The 16,485-nt window shown below is 39.6% G+C and overlaps 1 protein-coding gene across 2 annotated transcripts in view; it reads left to right on the top strand.

The window, feature by feature from the left end:
• The window catches only part of LOC126176861 (WD repeat-containing protein 19), a 355,977-nt gene that overhangs the window by 251,621 nt on the left and 87,871 nt on the right, over nt 1-16,485 (top strand). For both annotated transcript variants that reach the window (XM_049924048.1, XM_049924049.1), the window contains exons 15-16: nt 7,177-7,328; nt 12,265-12,496. In XM_049924048.1, the coding sequence (XP_049780005.1) occupies nt 7,177-7,328; nt 12,265-12,496 (384 nt within the window). The remainder of the gene's footprint in view (nt 1-7,176; nt 7,329-12,264; nt 12,497-16,485) is intronic.

Raw genomic sequence — 16,485 nt, 5'->3', positions numbered from 1 at the left:
GCACAGCATCTCCCCCACACCTACCCTGCTATCCCTTCCCCTCCCTCCCCTACGCCTTTTCTTATCCTCACCATCTGCCTCAGTAGATTGCTGCTCAAGTGAGGTACATCACATTCAGGCCCCAGTACCCAAAGATATTGGCCATGTGAGTTGACGAACAAGATTGTCCTAATGCTCAATATTTTAGCAGTCCTTTTCTTTGTGCGTTTCTGTGACAAAACACCTTCTATGTATGGTGAGTAGCAATCTATTCTTTCCATAGTGCTTTTATTGCATCCTGGACTTTACATTGGTTGATTTTCCCTGAGTTGTGGGATATATGTTGTAGTATACACTGATCAGCCAGAACATTATGACACCGACACATTATTGACATTAACCCATCCAGGCAATAGCAACATCACCTGACAAGGAATGACTGCTAGTGAGAAACACACACACAATGCATGTAGTATCAGTGAATGTGCTGTCCGTGTGTAGAATGGGGAAGGCATGGGATCTATCTAAGTTTGACCGAGGACAAATTGTGGTGGCCTGCAGGCATGAGCATTTCAGAAACTGCATGACTTGTTGGATATTTGAGGAGTGCTATGACGAGTGTCTTCAACACATGGCAAAATCCACATGAAACCATGTCCAGGCTGGGCATTCTGTTAAAACTGTGGCGGAACTAACATCAAACTATAATGCTCGGCAGAGCACAAGTGCCTGAACACACAGTGCACTGAACACTCCTAATGGTGGGTCTCCTCAGCTGACGACCAATGCATGTGCCAATGTTAACACCATGACATTGCCAACAGTGACTGAAATGGGAACATGACCATCAGCGCTAGATGTTTGTCCAGTAGCAGTGCTTTGCATGGTCTGATGAATACCGATACCTTCTGAATCATGTCGATGGGAGGGCATGAATCCGTCGTCTTTCAGGGAAACAGTTCCATGATGCCTGTATTGCAGGCCGGGGACAAGCTGGTGGGAGCTCCATTATGCTCTGGGGAATATTTACATGGGCGTCCATGGGTCCAGAGTAGCTTGTGAAAGTCACCATGATGGCCACGGAGTGTTGTGCACTGGTTGCAGAGCATGTACACTCCTTCATGATGATAGTTTCCCAGCGGCAGTGGCATTTTTCAACAAGATAATGTGCCATGTCACAAACCCAGGAGTGTGATGGAGTGGTTCGAGGAACACATTGGTAAGTTCCAATTGATGTGCTGGCCCCCAAATTTGCCATATCTGAACCCAACTGAACACAATTGGGATGTGATTGAATGTGGCATCAGAGCTTATTGTCCCCCTCCCTGGAATTTACAGGAATTAGGTGATTTGTGTGTGCAGATTTGGTGTCAATTCGTCCTGTGAACTACCGAGGCCTCATTGCTTCCATGCCATGACACATCACTGCTGTTATCCATGCCAAACGTGGACATACTGGCTATTAGGTGTAGTTGTTGTTGTGGTCTTCAGTCCTGAGACTGGTTTGATGCAGCTCTCCATGCTACTCTATCCTGTGCAAGCTTCTTCATCTCCCAGTACTTATTGCTACCTACATCCTTCTGAATCTGCTTAGTGTATTCATCTCTTGGTCTCCCTCTACGATTTTTACCCTCCACACTGCCCTCCAGTACTAAATTGGTGATCCCTTGATGCCTCAGAACATGTCCTACCAACTGATCCCTTCTAGTCAACTTGTGCCACAAACTCCTCTTTTCCTCAATTCTATTCAATACCTCCTCATTAGTTATGTGATCTACCCATCTAATCTTCAGCATTCTTCTGTAGCACCACATTTCGAAAGCTTCTATTCTCTTCTTGTCTAAACTATTTATTGTCAATGTTTCACTTCCATACATGGCTACACTCCATACAAATACTTTCAGAAATGACTTCCTGACACTTAAATCTATACTCAATGTTAACAAATTTCTCTTCTTCAGAAACGCTTTCCTTGCCATTGCCAGTCTACATTTTATGTCCTCTCAACTTCGACCATCATCAGTTATTTTGCTCCCCAAATAGCAAAACTCCTTTACTACTTTAAGTGTCTCATTTCCTAATCTAATTCCCTCAGCATCACCTGACTTAATTCGACTACATTCCATTATCCTCGTTTTGCTTTTGTTAATGTTCATCTTATACCCTCCTTTCAAGACACTGTCCATTCCATTCAACTGCTCTTCCAAGTCCTTTGCTGTCTCTGACAGAATTACAATGTCATCGGCAAACCTCAAAGTTTTTATTGGACTTTAATACCTACTCTGAATTTTTCTTATGATTCCTTTACTGCTTGCTCACTATACAGATTGAATAGCATCAGGGAGAGGCTACAACCCTGTCTCACTCTCTTCCCAACCACTGCTTCCCTTTCATGTCCCTTGACTCTTATAACTGCCATCTGCTTTCTGTAAAAATTGTAAATAGCCTTTCGCTCCCAGTATTTTACCCCTGCCGCTTACAGAATTTGAAAGAGAGTATTCCAGTCAACATTGTCAAAAGCTTTCTCTAAGTCTACAAATGCTAGAAACGTAGGTTTGCCTTTCCTTAATATAGCTTCTAAGATAAGTCATAGAGTCAGTATTGCCTCATGTGTTCCAATATTTTTATGGAATCCAAACTGATCTTCCCCGAGGTCGGCTTCTACCAGTTTTTCCATTCGTCTGTAAAGAATTTGCGTTAGTATTTTGCAGCTGTGACTTATTAAACTGATAGTTTGGTAGTTTTCACATCTGTCAACACCTGCTTTCTTTGGGATTGGAATTATTATATTCTTCTTGAAGTCTGAAGGTATTTCACCTATCTCATACATCTTGCTCACCAGATGGTAGAATTTTGTCAGGTCTGGCACTCCCATGGCTATCAGTAGTTCTAATAGAATGTTGTCTACTCCCGGGGCCTTGTTTCGACTCAGATCTTTCAGTGCTCTGTCGAACTCTTCACGCAGTATCGTATCTCCCATTTCATCGTCATCTACATCCTCTTCCATTTCCATAATATTGTCCTCAAGAACATCGCCCCTGTATAGACCCTCTATGTGCTTCTTCCACCTTTCTGTTTTCCCTTCTTTGCTTAGAACTGGTTTTCCATCTGAGCTCTTGATATTCATGCAAGTGGTTCTCTTTTCTCCAAAGGTCTGTTTAATTTGCCTGTAGGCAGTATCTATCTTACCCCTAGTGATATAAGCCTCTACATCCTTACATTTGTCCTCTAGCCATCCCTGCTTAGCCATTTTGCACTTCCTGTCAATCTCATTGTTGAGACGTTTGCATTCCTTTTTGCCTGCTTCATTTACTGCATTTTTCTATTTTATCCTTTCATCAATTAATTTCAGTATCTCTTCTGTTACCCATGGATTTCTACTAGCCCTCGTCTTTTTACCTACTTGATCCTCTGCTGCCTTCACTACTTCATCCCTCAAAGCTACCCATTCTTCTTCTACTGTATTTCTTTCCCCCATTCCTGTCAATTGTTCCCTTATGCTCCCCCTGAAACTCTGTACAACCTCTGGTTCTTTCAGTTTATCCAGGTCCCATCTCCTTAAATTCCCACCTTTTTGCAGTTTCTTCAGTTTTATTCTACAGGTCATAACCAATAGATTGTGGTCAGAGTCCACATCTGCCCCTGGAAATGTCTTACAATTTAAAACCTGGTTCCTAAATCTCTGTCTTACCATTATATAATCTATCTGAAACTTTCCAGTATCTCCAGGCCTCTTCCACGTATACAAACTTATTTCATGATTCTTGAACCAAGTGTAAGCTATGATTAAGTTATGCTCTGTCCAAAATTCTACTAGGTGTCTTTGTCTTTCATTCTTTACCCCCATTCCATATTTCCCTACTATGTTTCCTTCTCTACCTTTTCCTCCTATCGAATTCCAGTCACCCATGGCTATTAAATTTTCATCCCCCTTCACTATCTGAATAATTTCTTTTATTTCATCATACATTTCTTCGATTTCTTCATCATCTGCAGAGCTAGTTGGCATATAAACTTGTACTACTGTAGTAGGCATGGGCTTCGTGTCTATCTGGGCGACAATAATGTGTTCACTATGCTGTTTGTAGTAGCTTACCCGCACTCCTATTTTCCTATTCATTATTAAAGCTACTCCTGCATTACCCCTATTTGATTTTGTATTTATTACCCTGTTTTCACCTGACCAGAAGTCTTGTTCCTCCTGCCACCGAACTTCACTAATTCCCACTATATCTAACTTTAACCTACCCATTTCCGTTTTAAAATTTTCTAATCTACCTGCCCTATTAAGGGACCTGACATTCCACGCTCTGATCCATAAATTGCCAGTTTTCGTTCTCCTGATAACGACGTCCTCTTGAGTAGTCCCTGCCCGGAGATCCGAATGGGGGACTATTTTACCTCCAAAATATTTTACCCAAGAGGACGCTGTCATCATTTTAATCATACAGTAAAGCTGCATGCCCTCGGGAAAAATTACGGCTGTAGTTTCCCCTCGCTTTCAGCCGTTCGCAGTACCACAAAGCAAGGCCGTTTTGGTTAGTGTTACAATGCCAGATCAGTCAATCATCCAGACTGTTGCGCCTACAACTACTGAAAAGGCTGCTGCCCCTCTTCAGGAACCACACGTTTGTCTGGCCTCTCAACAGATACCCCTCCGTTGTGGTTGCACCTACGATACGGCTATCTGGTGGGGGTGCTATTAGGTAGGTTGTCAAAATGTTCTGGCTGATCAGTGTATTTCAAACATTGTGGTCTGCAAGACTTTCACTCAATTAAATACTGAAAACTGCTTTACAAACATGGTGCCTTATTTTTTCCTCTGATCTGCTTGACCCCATTTTTTATATTAAATTTAAAAATAAATAAATAAAAATATTTTCAACTATACATGCTAACTGTTAAGTAATGTTCGCAAATCCATTGTATTTAACCATTTATTTGACAGTCCTAGTGTGTAAAATCACACTTTCGGGTGGGTAGTTGGCTAGCTTACTAGTAGTTTGATAGTGGGACCATTACATTTACTGGTAGTCCCTGACCTAGCAACCACTTCTAGTACTTAATTTTGGAATATCACACATAGCATCTTATCTTCTCAAACATGGACTTTGCATCTCAAGCATGAACTTTGCATGAGGCTGACCTCACCACTGACATGCTATATTTTCTTGATATGCCTGTAGTCAATGCCAGAAAAATCTTCAGTGAAATGAATGCAGAAGACAAAATGAGTTTGAAGCAGTTTATATGTACTGTTATTGCAAGGCTTGTGTAGCCTGCAACTTGTTCTCCAGCAACAAGAGCAAAATTGCAACACACACCGAAAGAAGCTGCGCATAGTGTAATATAGTGATACATCCCCTCACACTATAGTCAATTTAAAATTACTCGATAGTTGATGTCTGTCATGTGGTACTATAGAGTTGCCACATCAGTTACCGCTAAGTTAAAGGCAACACACGAACATGGCGGGTTACTTCTCAAGTGCCGAAGTGCTGTTTATGTAACACAGAACAGTGTAGGAAGCTGCTGCCATTAGGTTGGCAAGAATGTGAGATGCTCTGTCCACAGCTGATTTTAAATGACCAGTGACTGAACTATGACAGACAACACATTTTGGAGTCCTGTTATTACACTCATGCCCTAATCTAACAACAACTTCTTGATGTGGAATGTATTCAAGAAAACGACAGTCAGCAACCTGCAGCAGAATTATTAACCATGTTCGCTTTGCTCACGGTGATTAAAGCTGATCTGTATGAGCAAACTCAAGACAGAAAAAAAATCAGTTTCAGTGCTAAAAGTAAAATGTAACTTCCGTTTTTGCTACTTCAGCTGATGCACTACCGCCCGATGGGCAGTCATGGTTGGAACTCATTTATAGGTTATAGCCGACACAGGCAGATTAAAAAAAATATAGTCAATGTGATATGAAAATGATGCAGAAAAAGATTAAAAATTAAAAAAAAATGATTGAAACCAATTAATAGAGAATAATAATAATCAGAGTCATTTTGGTAAAGATATAAAAATGAAAGAAAATTATTAGGAATTGGCGATATTCAAACCCACATCCTTTTGTATCCTTAAAGTGTGATGATACTACTGCACTACGGAAAACCTTCAGATTATATTGTTATATTTATAGAATGAGTTGCAATGATCATTTTCTGTTTTCAAAAAGTTTGGTTTTGCGCCATGTCATATGAAGTTTACCTAATGTAGGCCAATCTTTGTGATGATAATTGAATGTGTGAAGTCAAATCACATTTTGTGCAAAAGAATCCAGTAGTCTTTGGTAAGTGGTGTGTACAAGATGTGTGTATTTTGTTACCACCGTTTTGTGTGTGTGTGTGTGTGTGTGTGTGTGTGTGTGTGTACCATGCATGATGAAATGCAATATAAAAGGACCGGACCCAAGATTTGAGATCCAAGTGCAGCAAGGAAAAAAGTGCAACAAGGAATTTGAAATTAATTGACCATTTGTTGTGGCAGTTTAGCAATGGTGAACAGTTCCAGTATGGCATTGAGCACTCTGATCGAAGGAAGATACCTCTAACAATGATCAAGTAATTTTAATCAGGTTATAAATGGATGTATCAGACATGTGCTGTTGCACTCCGTGTGATTAATAAACCAGAATACTATAAATCGTATTTTCTGAAAATACTTTTACTTAAAATTAATTTGAGATGTACTTCATTGTGCCTATCTTTAGAAAATAATAATTATAAAAAAGTTTTTACTAGTATGCAAAGGATTGGTGGTAATATATCCTGGTTTTGTAATATACTGACATAATATTTAGTTTACAGCTGTAGCAGGACCTTTATTTGTTCAGTTACTTTCTCCTTTTATGTATATCTTGTCGTTTAATTTTGTTATTTATGAAGTAGATAAGAATTATGCTCAGTTGTGAGTAAATTAGCAAACCAAATTATTTTTATAGCTGAAAGTACATATGAATTTGTTAATTTACTCATGAAATTCAGGACATCTCCAAAAATTGTCTATGGGGCGTTTCATGTTTTGTTTTATGTACAAATGCAAACGCAGTCAGCAGTGATTATGTCTCTACAGTTGTGTAATTTATAATGCATGTTCTATTTACACTATGTCTTGACACAGTTTGAATGCAATTTATTTTATTGGTAATTTGAATACCACTATTATTTTTCTTTTTTTGGTTAACAGGAATGGTATTTATCATCAAGTGAACCTGTGACAGCTTTGCACATGCACCGGGATCTTTTGCAATGGGATCGTGCCCTGCAGTTGGCCAGTAAGCTCGCACCACACCAGACACCGTTCATTGCAAAAGAATATGCCCAGCAGCTTGAATTTACGTAGGTACCACACTGACATGCAATTAGGTGAAGAATTTAAAGTAGTACACTAATGGTAAAAAATACTATGGGGAACACAAACAGTGCCAAAAGAAATACCCCATTCACTTTATAGTGGAAGTGATGAATAAGAGCCAGTTACGTGAAGAAGAAGTTGAATTTTATAACTTAGATTTAAAACCTCTTCTCTTCTCTAGAGTATGCATGTGATGTGGCTCCAGAACCAAGGCACCCTGTCCTCATTCCTAAACAACCACAACATCTTCTCTTGAATTAATTTCACTTATCCACTTTTGCTCAGTGATTGTCTGATCTGAATGTCAACAATCTCATCTCTGATGGATTTGTAAGAAACAGTGGCTCTTGTAATATCCCCCAACATAGCAACCCAGTCTACAAACTGGCGTTGTGTGCCATGTCCTCTAATGCTAGTTTTCTGTCATGATTTGGCTACCCCTTATCATGCCAAATATCCTCCTCAAAGTGATTTCTACACCTTATGAAGAGTATTCCACAGCCAATCCAAACCTAAAAAATATCCTTGCCCATCCTTGCACTGCTTCTGCATCCAAACCTCTGCCCCTAGCCTGCTTCCTGGCATCCACTCTTGCCCATGCAACATACGCATTTCTCTTCAAATCTTATCTAACATACTGTCATCCATACTGTTCTCGTAACATTATCCTCCAGCTGTACAGTTCTATACAGACTATGTAAAATAATTTGCTCTCCTTCTGAAAGCAAATTATCACTTCTAAGGCTCAGAGACACAACTCCCACTGGTGACCATATCTAGTATAGCACTTTTTGTTGACATAATATCTAGTCAAAGGAATCGTCTTCATACATAAAGGTGTCTAAAAGAAAGCAGATTTCACTTTCAGTAGGCTTCCAGCAGAACAGAAAAAATGAGTTATAAACCCCAAGTGTTCAAATAAAATTTCATAGGTTTACTTGTGGCACACTTCATCTGTTCTGGACAGGAGTTCCTGGAGGTAGTCGAGAACTTTTCTCTGTGTTTGTATACTCGGACAACAAAATACTACATCCTTCTTCAGAAGTAGAAAAACGCAAACACACACACACACACACACACACACACACACAGCCACTGTTGTCTCCAGGTGCTAAGGCCTGACTGCAACTGTGTTTGAAGTAACAGCTGTCTAGCTGGGATAGACTGTGGGGCAGCAGGTGGAATAATTGTTAATGTTCCTATTATTTATTTAATGCTGTTGTTTGCCGTTCTCAACACTGGCTCTCTAACTACAATATTGGCAACCAGAAAGTGATTAGCAAAACGTGAAGCCTGTAATTAGAATTCCTAGTGCCCACTTCATCTGAGAAATACATTTGTAGCTACAGCTTATAGCTCTGAGGAATTAGGAGATTGTCTGGGATTCATAATCAAAAAGCATTCTCTCTAAAATGTTCACTATATTCTGAAAGTCACAGACCAAAAAGAATCCACACAATCCAACTACCAGAGAAGTTCAGAGTCTAATGCACTGATGCAACTATAACTGTTCAAATTTAATGTTTAAGTGAATGCTCGCCATAATTTGATGATAATGTTCATCAAATGCCACGCTAATAATGGTAGCATGTCTGTCCTGTGGTGGCACGTGAAAATATGACATACGCAAACTAAAGATAGATCATTAACGTCATCCCAAAATTAACACTTCACTCGAAAACGATTTCATGGTTACACGTATCCCGAGTAACTTATTACTGCATCCGAGGCTGTTTATATCAACAATACCGACGCGACGCGACTCCTGGCACAGGTGGTGCGATACTCAGCGTCTGGAGAAAACTGGGGCCTCTTCTTTCTCACGCAGCATTCTTACATATAAAACCGCGGTGCGGACGGCTAAGGGAACGCCTGATCAAATCTGCTCTCCCGACTAGCCGCTGGGCTAGTAATGCACCACTTTAAGTTATCGAATAAATCATTGCTTCCGTTGCTGATGGCCGATGAAGCTTTCAATTTAATTGTGCAATCAGCACACAAGTAAGTAATCATAATAAAAGTCTGATGTGGCTAAGTCAAATATTTTCGGCGAGAGAATTAATTTAATTACACTACACGCAGTAGACGAGCTCTGAACTTGCTCTTTGGAGATACGCTATAGCTATAGTTTTATAGTTATTCTGTTGAAACTTCTCACATTTTTATGATTATAGTGGATCTCCCTTCTACTTAAATTTAAACATCCTAGCTTTATTTATTCGCCTATTTAATCTATATTGCTTCCTTAATTTCTAAGACAAAAACCAGAAAATCATGAATTTCAACTAAAATTTTAATTTGTGAGATCCAGAATACTGTTTGTACTAAATTATTATGCAAAAGGAATCTAAATATAAATTTTTAAGTTTCTAGCTCTTTTCTGTTGCGCCAATGATTTTTACAGAAAAACATCCAAATTTCGAAAATGGTTAAAGTTATTGAACTGATATCCAACACATATTGATTTTGCATTACTCCTGACATGCTAGAAGCGTTTCAGGTTATTTACTTCATTTTAAAGTATTGTGCAATATTTATGACGTCAGAACTAGTTACAGCGGGCTAGGCTGGCACACAATGGAAAGACTGATGTGAATTTTATAAGGCGTGAGTATGCTGCTTCCCTACAAGACAGTGAGGGTGTGGATCAGATGTGCGATGGATATGGGGAGGGATATCAGGGTAGGGGTGAGGGAAAATGATAGTACCTATGGCAGTGTGCAAGGACATTGTGAGGACAGGGTAGGGCTGCTAGATGCAGCTTGCAGAATATGTGCTGTGGGGAAAGGGGTTGGGGAAGGTGGGGGGAAGAGGAGTACAGAAGGAGAAAGGACTTGTATGTGCATTGTTGGTGTAGAAGGTGTATTTAGTACTGGAGTGGGAACAGGGAAGGTGATAGCCAGGTTGAAGACAGAGATTGGAGAATGTTGAGGTCAGGGGGTATGGGAACAAATGATATCTTGAAGGGAGTGTTCCCACCTGAACAGTTCAGAAAGCTGTTGTTGGCAGGAGGAATCCAAATGGTACAGGTTGTGAAGCAGTCATTAAAGTGAGCACATAGTGTGAGGTGGTATACTCAGCAACTGGGTGCTAAAGATGTTCTTGCCACAGTTTGGTGGTGGTGATTCATGTGGACAGACGGCATGTTAGTATTCAAGTCCACATAGAATGTGGCACAGTGGTTGCAGCTGAGTTTGTAGATCATGCAGCTGCTTTCACTGGTGACCCTGTCTTGGATGGGATACAAGATGCCTGGGATAGGACTGCTGAAGTGGGTGTTAGTGGGAGGATGTGTGGAACAGATCTTGCATCTAGATCTATTGCAGGGATATGAGCCATGAGGCAAGGGGTTGATGTGGAGGTCAGGGATTGTTGTGGAAGTCTATATGACAGTTAGGTTGCTGGATAAGGTGAAATTTATTTGAGCCATGAAATTCTTTGTCTGCTTTGATTCCCTAAGTGCCTTTCAGTCTATTTAACATACCCTGAACAGAAGCATCTACTGACAATTTAGGTCTAATTAATACATCTTCTGAGACAGGAGAAAGAAGTATCAGTATCCTGGCTTATGAATGTGTGGTGCTTGTGGTATACAAATTTCTGTGCACCATATTGTGTCAAGAGAGCAGCAACTGTTTTTACCAGTTACTCTTCCTGTATGTTAGGTGGCAATGAGATAAAAGTGTTATATGTTTTTACATTCTATAGAAGGTTTATCTGCATGTTAATGAGTGGAATTTATTAAAGATGTTATGATATAAGTTACAAAATTTTAAAGATTTTATTTGTATTTGAGTACTTCAGTAAGAATACTAATAACTTCCCTGTTTAACACCTGAAATCCGACATTATCATTGTGAGCATGGTACTAGAAGTTTTCCGAACGTCACTTCCAATCAAAGACAAGGTCCAATAATGATTTCTTAGATTTTTCTCACGTCCATGAGCTGCCTAATTCAACCTCCAGCAAATTGATCAGGAGGTATTAAAATCCTTGTCCATCAGCTCTGCAAGGTTCAGTCTACTACCTGTCAGAGTTTTTCTACATTCTGAGACAGTGAGTAGTGTATTTAAACTAGATACAAAATGATGACTCGTTAATGAAAAAGCATTTTACAGTTATAAATTATGTTATTGGTCTAGATTTTACAGCTGCCAAAGCTTCTCACACCGTGTCTTTCAAACCCTGAATCACTTTTAATTTATACATTCTTTTCCTCAGTTGTTTATTGCTGCTTCCTAACTAATGCTTCTCTGATGCTCATTCTTGAAACATTACAGTAGCATTACATCACCTTCAGGAGTGTGCTAAGAGCTGGCGTATGCCAGCCATAACATCTGCACGGTTCTGCATCCCTGTGCCATGTGTTGGCCTGTGTCATTCATAACATCTGCAAGTTCTACATCTCTGTTCCTTTGTGAATTCTTATATATGTATTAATTTTATACATGCTCTTCATGTAGCATAATTATAAAGGTATTTTCCATCAACTGGAACTGACTTGATATCCTGCAGATTATAAATGGACAAAAATTGAGCAACCTCAATGTGCTGCCTTGATTGCTTACAATTTCCAGTGAAAACACTCAACAACATGTCATAGAAGCACATTGCAGCAATCCTTAGTGACAATAATGAAGGACCTTCCTGGCATCACCTGTGCAATGTGCAGAGTGACATTTGAAAGACTTTTTGTCATTCAATTTTTATCTCATAGCTTCCCATAGGTTACTTTTTTCTAAATTTGGAGTTCTGTACAACTTTTAAAATTGTTGTTAAATTTGTTATGTAACTTGAATGTCAGATCCATAGGTACAAGGAAAAAATGCAGCAGCTGTATTACATGCTGCTACAACTACGACTGGTTATAAAATTTATTATTAATTTTACTTTAATAAATGTGCATTTCTATGTTGTAGAGGGAATTATGCTGAAGCATTAATCCATTATGAACAAGGGCTGGCTGAGGCTACAGACAGTCTTAAGGATGCCAAAAGCGGCAGTGAGCAACATGTTGCCGTGTGCAGAGCTGGTGTCGCTCGGACTTCGATTCGCTGTGGTGATGTACGCAGAGGTGTTGCTATTGCTATGGATATTGCTAGCAGCCCTCAGCTTAAGAAGGAGTGTGCTGACATACTAGAAGGAATGAAGGTATATTTATCACAATATTCTGATATGATAAATTCCTCCTTAATATCACACCAGCATGTCCCAGCAGTAGTTTATTTTTAGACACACCTGTTTTAATGAAAGGAGGGTGGGTCTAAGTGGCATTTGTTTACTGGAAGCTCACCCACACAGGTTTATAGTTGCAGGCCTTCCAGCTTCCAACAACTTCTGCTGCCTATGCATGTCTTAAGGATCAATTGGTTCGTAGGGCCCCTATACACTGATGAGCCAAAACATTATGGCCAACTACTTAAAAGTGTGTTGGTCCACCTCTGGAATGCAGTTTAACAGTGATTCCGCATGCCATGGCTTCGACAAGTACTTGATGGGTTTCCATAGGTTTGTGGCACTAGATGCCTACGCACAGGTCACACACTTCCTGTAACTTATGAATGTTAGTGGAGCTGGAGCCCAATAACATCCCAGTTGGGTTTCATCGGATTCAGATAAGCCAAATCTGCTGGGCAAGACATCAGCGTGATTCCATTTTTATGCACCTCAAACCATTGCCACATGATTCTGGCCCTGTGACCTGAACAGTTATCCTGCTGGAAGATGTCGTGTCCCCCATAACGTAATACTGCTCTCACCAGCCTGTGTCCGTGGCGCGTTGCATGTTTCGAGCTGCCGTTTGCCTGGATGGCGACGTATGTGGACACAACCATTGATCTGGTTGAACAATAAATGGGATTCATCTGACCAGGCAACATGATTCCATTGATCCGTGATCCAGTCTCGGTGATCCTGTGCCCACTGTAATCACAATTGATGATGTTATTGGGCTAGCATGGGAACATGTAGAGATCCTCTGCTGTAGAACACCATGTTCAACACTGTGTACCAACCAATGTACTCCAAAACACTTATACCTGTGTCAGCAGACGTCCAACTTCTTGTTGCATACCCCTAGCTTCAGCGTTCATCGACCGCTTTCCATAGATGCTCATGATAGTAGCACACGAATAGCTGAGCAGCTTCGCGGTTTCTGAGATGCTCACTCCCAGGCACTGGGTCCACAACAATCTGGCTTGTGTCAAAGTCACTTAAGTTGGCAAATTTCCACATTTGTACCACTTATTGTCACTACAGAATGATTCCCTATTTGTCTCTACTCCGCTCTTATACTTATGTTACCTCGTAACGTTCTCTCAGTGCCACCAGGCAGCATACAACTTCCTGGTGGGCAGTGGTCGTAATGTTTTGGCTCTTCAGTTTTGTGCTTCATGCTGACAGGTTCCAGCATGAATTGATGTACTTGCAGTAGGTATTCAAGGAAAGTGAATATTCAACACATCAAATAGAGTAAGCTCAGCAAATGAGTGCATGAGTACAGCCATCGGAAAAGCGGGAAGATAGAGATGTTACCAAGTTTTGAGCCTTTTTTCTGCATGTAGTTATGAAGATGATGTACCAAGATGACAGCTCTTCTGGGAATTATGAAAATATGAAAAATGACCTGTTACATTAAGGCAGGAATCTATAAAATATTATGTGAGGCAGTAAATGCCGTATAAGATACATTCATATGCATGTTATAAGAACTACAATTTGAACATCAGTGCTACATCCAACATTTTCAGCCAAATAAATTTGTGGTGACTGAACATTGTATTTCCAGTGTCTGCTCAATGAATTTGAGGCTATGATCCTTGCTCCATCCTCATTCTTCGGAAATTGCCTGGTCAATGACGCAGTGTATTTCCAGTGTCTACTCAATGAATTTGAGATTATGATCCTAGTTCGATCCTCATTCTTCTGAAATTGCCTGGTCAGTGACACAATGGAAATATAGGGTAGACAAAGTGATCAACCTCTCTGAGGGCATCTATTTAGAAATGGAAACAATTTATTTTACATATCTGCTCTTACAGGAATATGTATTCTGAATTATTGTTGCTTGGCATACCAACACCTGTCACCAGTTTTACAACAATCATTGCAGTTTTTCAGTTTCCGCCTAGCAATATAGTGCATATTTGTGCTAAACATTTGTGCAGTTCCATTTATGATCCATTTCACTTTAAGCTGCATAAGTCTTACCTGTAACTTGGTGATGTTGTGTTGACTTTATCTTCTGGAATGCTTGTACCTTAAATTTCATATTGGGTTGTTATAGCATGGTTTTGGAATATAAGTCATGCATAAATATTCATGATTTTACACTCAGAAATTAGACAACAACTTACCGTAACAGTAGATGGTGAATTTTCAGACAAAACTTTATAAGAAGCAATAATTTATGTCCCAACTGCATACAAAAAGCTTGTGACATATTTTTTATTACTTGCTCTTGTTATAATTGTCTCTGTTTAGAACCTTGAGGACTCTTCATATTTAGACTCTTTAGAAATCCCAATGCTTAGTCAAATTTTAGTTATTTAGATTTGAAAATGTGTATTTTTTTACATTGTTTTAGAAATGGTATTAAGCTGACAGAAGTGAATCCCTTTGAAAAACAAAGACTGCCTTGTATCTCTATGATATATAATGTTCCCTTAAAAAACAATGTTATGTTAACACTCATCTCCCTCTCCCACTGTGTACCATTCTCTGACTTGCTTACAAGGGGAGGTCATGACGTTTGGAACGTGGATTTACTTCAAACTTCGTACACTCGTAGTACTGCGTGAGGACAACAAAATGTGTAAGCAGTAGCATGTACTTCTCAAGCATTATTGAGAAAATCACAAGATAATTTCGGTTGTCAAATATATACTTGTGCGTGACCATTTTTACCATGAAGTGGTGGCAGCCGAGAGGTTGGGTCCAAGCCCCATAATCACTGTATCGAGTCCCGTTCATCTGTTCCGCGCGCCCCCCCCCCCCCCCCCCCCCCCAACACAGTCATTTTCTTTACTATTTATATTACAATTGATATAATGGTAAAAATATGTGTAGTCGAATGAACTTTTATTAAATTTACAATGTTATTTCGTGGTATACTAATTTTTATTATCTCAAATAATATAATATTCATAACTATCGACTAGTAAACGGCTGAACGCATAAAGTGATACTGAAAAAGTATGCTTCATAATTTGAGAAATCCCTTATACCTGGAAGGAGCCCAAAACGACTTGTTACCTCCAAGTTTTGACCGGCACAGACGGCTTTCGAAAGATGTACAATTAATCGTCGCTTTCGACATTACGAGTAGAAGTTGCAGGATGGCATTTTTTGGAATAAACTTGGAAAACATAAAGTTAAACGGTACCAGCTGCATTGAATAAATGCTGTGTTTCCGCATACGCAAGGTCTTTTGAGGTTTTCCGTGGAAAAACAAACATCGTTAACATTTTCAAAAACCTCTCTTTCAGACGATAATTTGGAAGCAAACCATGCATAATGCGGTATTTCCTTAAAAATCTGCACTGATAATTGGTTAGGCAGTATCGAGTGTATTTTAATAACGTCTTCCGAGAAGCAATTTCTCATTCTCTTTCGATTAAATACGAACAATTTTGAAGATACGGACGAGCTTACATTTTCAGTATCGCTTTATGTGTTTGTGATAATAAATATTAGTATACTGCCAAATAACATTGTAAATTTAGTAAAAGTTCATCCAATTACACGTATTTTCCCATTATATCAATTGTAATATAAATAGTAAAGAAAATGACTGTGTTGAAAATAAAAAAAACCTGATGAACAGAACTCGATCCAGCAATTACGGGGCTTGAACGCCAACAACTTTTTTAAAAATTTCATTTTGTTCTATATTGTTCGTTGAATTTGTTCAGGGCGGACGTCTGATGACACCCCTTCAGTTTGTTCGCTGATCCGTTCGCTGATTTTTTTTATTAAAAAGGGTACTAACGCTCTGACCGAACACACTGAGCTACCATGCCGGCACCACTGGGCTGCCGCCGCTTCATTGTAAAAATGGCCACGCACAGATATATATTTGACGACCGAAATTATCTTGTGATTTTCTCAGTAACGCTTGAGAAGTACGCGCTACTGCTTAC

The sequence above is a fragment of the Schistocerca cancellata genome, chromosome 3 (assembly GCF_023864275.1).
Source record: "Schistocerca cancellata isolate TAMUIC-IGC-003103 chromosome 3, iqSchCanc2.1, whole genome shotgun sequence".
In the NCBI taxonomy this organism is placed as follows: domain Eukaryota; kingdom Metazoa; phylum Arthropoda; class Insecta; order Orthoptera; family Acrididae; genus Schistocerca; species Schistocerca cancellata.
This window is presented reverse-complemented; position numbering and strand designations above follow the sequence as displayed.